General features: G+C 38.6%; 1 protein-coding gene across 1 annotated transcript in view; it reads left to right on the top strand.

Annotated features, from left to right (window-relative positions):
- The window catches only part of LOC109471121 (dynein heavy chain 6, axonemal-like), a 43,331-nt gene that overhangs the window by 4,312 nt on the left and 31,621 nt on the right, over positions 1-7,398 (top strand). Inside the window, 12 exon segments of the mRNA XM_019770346.1 lie at positions 502-663; positions 976-1,157; positions 2,439-2,737; positions 3,882-4,015; positions 4,316-4,345; positions 4,795-4,965; positions 5,164-5,279; positions 5,472-5,635; positions 5,926-6,092; positions 6,465-6,555; positions 6,758-7,009; positions 7,184-7,338. Coding sequence (XP_019625905.1) covers positions 502-663; positions 976-1,157; positions 2,439-2,737; positions 3,882-4,015; positions 4,316-4,345; positions 4,795-4,965; positions 5,164-5,279; positions 5,472-5,635; positions 5,926-6,092; positions 6,465-6,555; positions 6,758-7,009; positions 7,184-7,338 — 1,923 coding nt within the window.

The raw sequence follows: 7,398 nt of genomic DNA, 5'->3' as shown, positions 1-7,398 counted from the left end.
TTTCATTATGATATTAGTATAAACAGTTTGTCATATATACAACGTCCATGTAGATACTATCTGCATGGACGTTACTCTCTTTTAGACAGTTATATATGACATACAAATGTATGTTTGAATAGTCAGTTTTATGGAATGCGTTGGATTTCTAAAATTCATCGGATTTCTAAAAATTCCTCATTAATTATGCAAACCATCTCCTTTATCTACCATTACAAAATCATGACCATAGCATTATCAGAATACAATATATAGATACTGGAAGTTCTGCAGCTATACCATAGAAAGCCACAAGAATGTCCAAAATCAAACTTGTCCTTTGTTTATCAACAACTACCCATATAACAAATCTGGGTACCCATCCACAACATCTCATGTTATAATGTCCACAGACACACAAATGGCTCTGAAAACATAACCTTTTCAGCAAAGGTAGTAAACATGCAAATTTATGGTGTTACACATTCTGCAGTTGTGTTGATAAAGATCTTGCTTGTTCAGGAGGGTAATCCTGAGGAAAATGGGGTGATGAGGGTTCATCAGGCGAAGCAGCTCCGTGGTGTGGATCTCAAGGCTCGGTTATATGACCATCCACAAAACGCACAGGTTTACCAGACTATCCAGAACAAGGTTGCAAGGCCACAAAAACTGAACGGAGCACAGGTAACATGAACTTTTCAGAAATCCAAGTTTCTCTTATATAGAGATTTTGCTGTTACTTCTTTCAACCATAGAAAATTCCTTAGCATGATACAATAATCACGTTTCAAGAAACAGACTACATAGTGTAAAAAAGTTGTTATTGTCGTGTAGTGTTATAGCAATTTTCTTTATATTATTGCTTTGACTTTTACTTGGATCCACAATTAGTTAATGATACACTTCTGCAGGTATTCTTTCTGTGGCTTTTACATTAATGGATCTCTTACAAATTTAGAAGAAGAAGAAAATGATTCTGTAATATTGTGTGTCCAGCCTCCTCTGGCTCCCCGGCCCCCTGCAGGGAAGGCCCCCGGTCCGTCTGTCCAGCCTGCCTTCCGCACCATGATGTACCGACGAGACCACGAGCAGAGGAAGAAACAACAGCAGCTCAAACAGAAAACTGCTGCGGTGGTACAGGATGGAGGGACACAGCTGGCAACAGATGGGAGCAATGGGTGAGGATATAGAATACCTTATCCTAAGTAGATTACATTTGAATTAATATCCTTTCATACTATTACTGGAAAACCTTATGCTTTTCAATAATGAATAGATGCTAGCATAACGTTAAATGAAAGATGCCTTAAAAAAGTAGCAATTCTATCAGGCCTTTGTTAGGGAGACTGGGTGTGAATTGAATTTCTGAGTGATTAAGGTATCAGCATTGCACACTCAAAAATTTATAGCTTCTGTTATATAAGGAAAAGGTTATAGAATTTGGCATCATTCTAGCATATCCTTTTTGAAAAAGCCCCTTCAAGAATATTCTGAAGTCTTCAGAATAAATCAGAAGCTGCAAATGCAAATCAGTTTGACATATACCATCAGTCAGGCTTGAATGGTTGCTTGAGTAATGCTGGTAAGTCTGTTTCATCCGTCCCACGCTCAGACGTCTATAGGTCAGGGATTAGAGGCATTAGGAGTCATCATTCTCAAGTGTCATTCTAGATCACTGCAGTATTGATAAATGCCATACTGAATATGTTTCACTGTTTATTGAATGTTTGTCAATGTTTGCTTTAATTCATGAGTCTGGAGGAAATACAGCTGAGACACAGAAAAACAGTGGCTATTAAACATATGTACACTAATATATAAATTAAGCATTTCAGAAATTAAAATTCAAAAATCAAAATTGATTCCGAAATGTTGGAAACCTTGATGAACTGGAAAGGCAACATTTCCAAGTATAGTGGAGGGAAATATAAAAATTTTGATTTATGACACTAACAAATCTCCTGTCATACAGTATTTGCAGATTATTAATGGTCTCCTATATATGAATTACTGTAATGGTGACAAATACCTCACATGACAAGGGCCAGTTGGTAACAGATTTATATCAATATTGTACATAGTCTTGCAGTTCTTGAAAGGTTGTATACCTTTGTATGACTATGAAAGTGTAAAAAGTGAGATAGGGATTGCATGCTTTATGTATAGGGTCCGGTAAAATTTAAATAAAAGATCAAATTTGAAATAATATTTTTAGTTTGATTCAAGCACAATGACACAACAAGCAGCAAGTTTTTATGTAATCTTAAACAATGATCATTGTTTAACTACTAGAAGAATTTTAAATAGCAACAGGTTATATTTTCTTAGGAGGTCCAGATTTTCAGTGAATTTTGAAGGCTACTGATTGATTCACAAATCATATTGATATAGATGGCTGACAGTGTGCATCTTCAGCATCCTTCAGAGTTTCAGTTGTACTTTTTAACACCTGTTCCCAGTCATCCCAGTGACGAAACTCTACAGCAAGATGAACCACAAGCTACAGATGCAGTAGAGAACTCTGAAGTCCAAGACAAGGAGGCACAAGCTTCTTTACAAGGGGATGGCTTTGAAAAAGAAGCTGATCTGCCAAATCCTGAACTAGTTGGACAGGAAGGGGAAAACAACATTGATGTTGCCATGGTAACTGATGAAGAGAAAGCAGCCTCTGAGGCCGGGTCCGTTAGAAGGAAGTCGGCAAAGAGGGATCCCAAGAAAGTGCTGACATACAAGCTGACCAATGTATACGACACTACAGGTAATGGAATTGAAGTTATCAAATCATACCCTGATATTCTAATCTACAAGTACATGATATTGCATTGCATGAGGGGGAACGGCAGTCCGCTACTCTTCTTGCAGCTGATAGCTAAATAAGAAAATCTTTTTGTACAATTGATGGGGCTGAAGAGAAAATAGCTTTAGCAACTGCAAGGTATTCTCTCAGGTATCCTCAATATGAGAGTTACTGCCATCTGGTGTGGCCATGAGACTGAAGGATTTTGATACTAACTGCAAGAACTTATTGGGTATTACCATGTTCTGGTTCTAGATTCTTTCTTTGTATAGTTAGAAGAACATCTTTATGACTCACAAATATTTCCAGTCCTCCCTTTAGTAATTATCTATTCTCCTGAATTTCCACCAATAATGAAGTCAATGAAGATTGCCTTTCATAAAAGGATGATAAATTACTATGCAACAAATCTCCCCACAATACTCTAATAATGATATCACTATTAATGCACATGCTGTCATCATGATGACACATTGATTTGTAGAATTCCACTCTAATCTCTGTCTTTACCTTTTGAATTTTCTGAGTTTCTCATGACTTTTCCTGCTTTCACCTGGATGGTATAAAGGGTGGTAAAAGGTAAGACTCACAGAAATATTCCTTCCAAATGTCTTCTACCAGATAATGTCATGTTCTTGGATTCAGATTTGCATGTAGGGATGATGCAGCCTGCTGTGGAATGGCACATGCTGCCATATATTTTAGCAGCTGAAATCTTAATGAAATAATAAATGCATATAGCATTTGTCTTGAAAAGTAGTGGGAGTCCGATGTTGTTATTTGTGCTCAGGAAAACAACTTATGTTACAATGTTATAAGATTACAAATACCACTTTGAATTCTTAAATTGACAAATGGAAGCATTCAGAAGAATATGAGAGCTAACACGTGGAAGATATTCTTAGCTATGAGAAGCATGTGTTACAAACTCATGTGCATAGTTTACATGGAAATGTAGCAGAAAAGACCTGTCTCATCGTTGACATTGTAAGACTTAATTGAATTGTCTGTCACAGATTATGTACCACATTAATAACCCTTCAAGTACAGTTGCTAAGCCTTCTATCGTCAAATCTTTGTGTAACCCCCATAATCATCTTCTCAGTGCCAGCTGATGATGATGCAGCCAATCAGATTATCAAGATGAGGCAGTCTCTGGGCTGGAGGACAGAGTTGCCGCTACATGGACCTGGTGTTCGTGAGGCTATGAAGACAATAGATGATGTGGATCCAATGCAGGTCAGCTGTGCTTGGCTGGGAAGCCACAAAACTTGGAATTAAACAATTTCTGTGTGGTTTGCCCAAATCAATTTTTTTTAACAAGACAAGTAGGATGTTTCCTAAGAAACCCAAAGCTTTATTTGGTACATTTGTTTGCCTTTCATAGGGTGGTGTTTGTGATTGTGACTGCATATTAAAAATACTAGTACATGTACATGTAAGAGGAAGGCTCGAGCAGAAAGGAAAGGGCCAAAACTGACTTGACAATACAGTCCATGCATATGTCTGTATGTTCATCCCCCTTTATTTCCACTTCAGCAAAGTGCAGCATTAGAACAAGATTCAATGGTGAGGCATTTTGGGTACCACAGCAGGAAACCCTTTCATTCTAATCAGTAGATGCACAAGATGGATTTGCATGAACTCCAAAGTGTCACACTGTAAAACTGTGTTTTATCAGGAGATAGTAGTATGGATGTATCTCTATGCTGAAGAATGATTTTAAATGTTAATGTAAGTCCAAATTTAATACAGCACTATAGTGTATAGTATGAGTATTATGTAATATTGTGTGCTAGTGGGCTAAGGGTTTCTCTCAGTATGCTGCACTATATGAAGCACCTGCATGTTATTGAGCACTTAAGTTATCATTCATACTTGGTTTGACAAGAAGAAATGGTAGCGTTTCAACATTTATTGGCTAAAGCAGTTGAGTTATTCTGACTTAAAAAAAATATTTTACTGTTTGTGATTCTGGTGACACAAATGGCTAAAACTGTTGCTGTCGTTTCTTCTAGGAAATAACTTCAGAGAGGCAGGAGGATGACGGGAGCTACCTGTATGCCCTACTCCGAGAGCGTCATGATACACGTTCCCGTCACAATCCTTATAACCTTCAGGTGGTCTCAGCCAACACAGCACGAGCAAACTCATCATTCCACACAGTCTCGGCTTCCTATGTTACTCTGGTATGTCATTAAGTACTGCATGCCATTGTCTAAAGGAGATTGTGTTTTGTACCAAACTCATCTGCCACAAGAGAATTTAATGGCATTAGCTTACATGTTATGTTGCGGTACTATATACATTGGTTGCTCTGGCTGCCTCCTGGCCATGGGAAGTTTAAGTAGTCACTCTTGTCTGTTACATAAATTTGTACAATGTAGGTTGAGCAGAGACCCAAGGGTGGTGAGGACTTGACCATGACCCCTGTTATGACCTGGATGTATGAGAGAAGACTCTTCAACATGATCTACAAACTGCCTGTCTTTGAGAAATTCAGGTATTGTCTCAAAGTAATTAAAGTTAGAGGAATGGTGTGTATCTTTGCATTTTCATGTATTTTGACATTTAATTGAGGTGTTAGTTATCAAAGAAAAAGTATTGTTATCAGCATATATACAGCCTATGTAAATGGATCTTGATATACAGCTTACATATATGGATCTTGCTCCTTTGATAACAATTTCCACAGAATATGGAAAGCTTTCACTGTGTGGAAGGGATGTATACGTGGCAACAAGAACACAGGCAACAGGACTGTTCTGCAGAACACATTGTTCTGCGCCAACGACCTGCTGCAGCGCTGCCTTCTGCACATCAGGGACCTGTGTGAGGCAGCATCCAGCAGTCGCACAGGTAGTCAGCTGGGAAACTTCTTCTCTGTTGGTCTTCTGTGGTGTTCAAAAATGGAACATTTATGACTTCAAAGCACTGTTGGCAAACTATTTGCTTGAAAAGGAAGACTGTAACTAAAGTTACTTTGTTTCAGAAATTTTGTACATGTAGTTATGGAAATCACAATTTGGCTTAGTATCTTAAGTTACCAGCTAGGTCTTTGTAAAAAGAATTATAGCAAGTTAGAATTATGTGCAACAGTTGTGACACATAAAGCCTTGTGATGGGGATGTGTTCTTGTTGTGTACCAGGGTTAGGAGAGAGTGGGAGTGCCATACTCCTGGTCCACCTGGACAGAACACAGACCCTGACCCTGCAGGACTTCTGTAAGGTCCAGCAGGACCAGTGTAACCTGTCCCTACAGCAGCTCAACACTCTCAGGAGAAAGGTGGTCCAGCTGGTCTGGGATGCCTGCGCAGTGAGTTAATTCTGTACTGTCAAACATACATCCTTCTGAGATCCAACTGTATCTATTAGATAGAACTGCTGACTTCAACCTGACTTAAAGGATTAAATTAATGAACTCCCTATTGTACAATGTATATACTATAGGATATAAACTTACACCTATGTTCCAGTGATAGACTTTAACAAAGATTTTGCTGTTTCATACTAGGTAACCATTGTGTGGCCACTTTGCAATGTTAGATTTTATCTAGTCAATTTTGTCCTAGAAATAAAGTTGCTGTAGCAGTCATTTCTAGTTAGAATCAACATTTACATGTACAACATGATCACAGCCTTCTCTCTGTTGCCATCATCTAATTCTGCTTTTGGTCCTTTGTAACAGAAAGTGGCAGAAAATGAAGGTATCACATACACCAAGGACATGAAGGCAAACAAACCTGTGATGGAAAAGTCAAAAGCTTCGGGGAAGAAAAGTAAGTAATATGTATCCCAACATCTTTTTATTCAAATGTTACTTAGTAAATACATAATGATATATCATGTGTTCTACAGTGAATTTCCTGGAAACTGATTTTGGGACTCTTACACAGCCAATACATATAATACTATGTACTAGTACATGTACATTGTACATATAGGGTTCCATGTGTTAAATTCATGATTGTTCCCTAACAGAAGATGGCCCAACGTACACCCAGATAGCTGAGTGGCGACAGATCCTCCTGCGTCTGTCATGCTTCATCAAACTTGCAGATAACCTGATTGTGGAGCTGCTGCGGCGCCTGGTGATCACAGCTACACGGCACCTGGTGGCTCATGTGTCTGCATCTGCCACTGTTCCTGTGGAGTATGAGTCAGAGTCGGACTCAGAACAGTCTGAGAGTGAGGATGAAGACAGACCGGTTCGAAAGAGAATGACCCTTACTGGTGAGATTTTTAATCTGATTACAGTGAGCTAAACGATCAATGCATCTTCTTAAGTTTTTTTATTGTTCTGCCTATGTTCATGACAATTTGATGCAAAGATACTACAGGATTTGTTTACAGAGAAATGTGCAGTACCAGATTAGAGAAGTATGTAATTGTGTCCTCTTCTTTCAGAATACCGCAGGGGGAGAAGGTGGAGTGATGCCTCTGACACAAACAATCCTCATTCAAAGAAGCAGGCCTCTGCAAAAAAGGCATTTGTGATCCCAAAGTTTGACTTTGACAAAGAAGTAGAGGTCAAGGAGGAAGAGCCAGTTGACATTGATCAGGTAGGAGTTTTCTTGTCGGTTCATAAATATGATTTCATGAGGATATGTGAACCTAATTCC

The sequence above is a fragment of the Branchiostoma belcheri genome, unplaced genomic scaffold (genome assembly GCF_001625305.1).
Source record: "Branchiostoma belcheri isolate BF01 breed outbred unplaced genomic scaffold, Haploidv18h27 scaffold24, whole genome shotgun sequence".
Lineage (NCBI taxonomy): Eukaryota > Metazoa > Chordata > Leptocardii > Amphioxiformes > Branchiostomatidae > Branchiostoma > Branchiostoma belcheri.
This window is presented reverse-complemented; position numbering and strand designations above follow the sequence as displayed.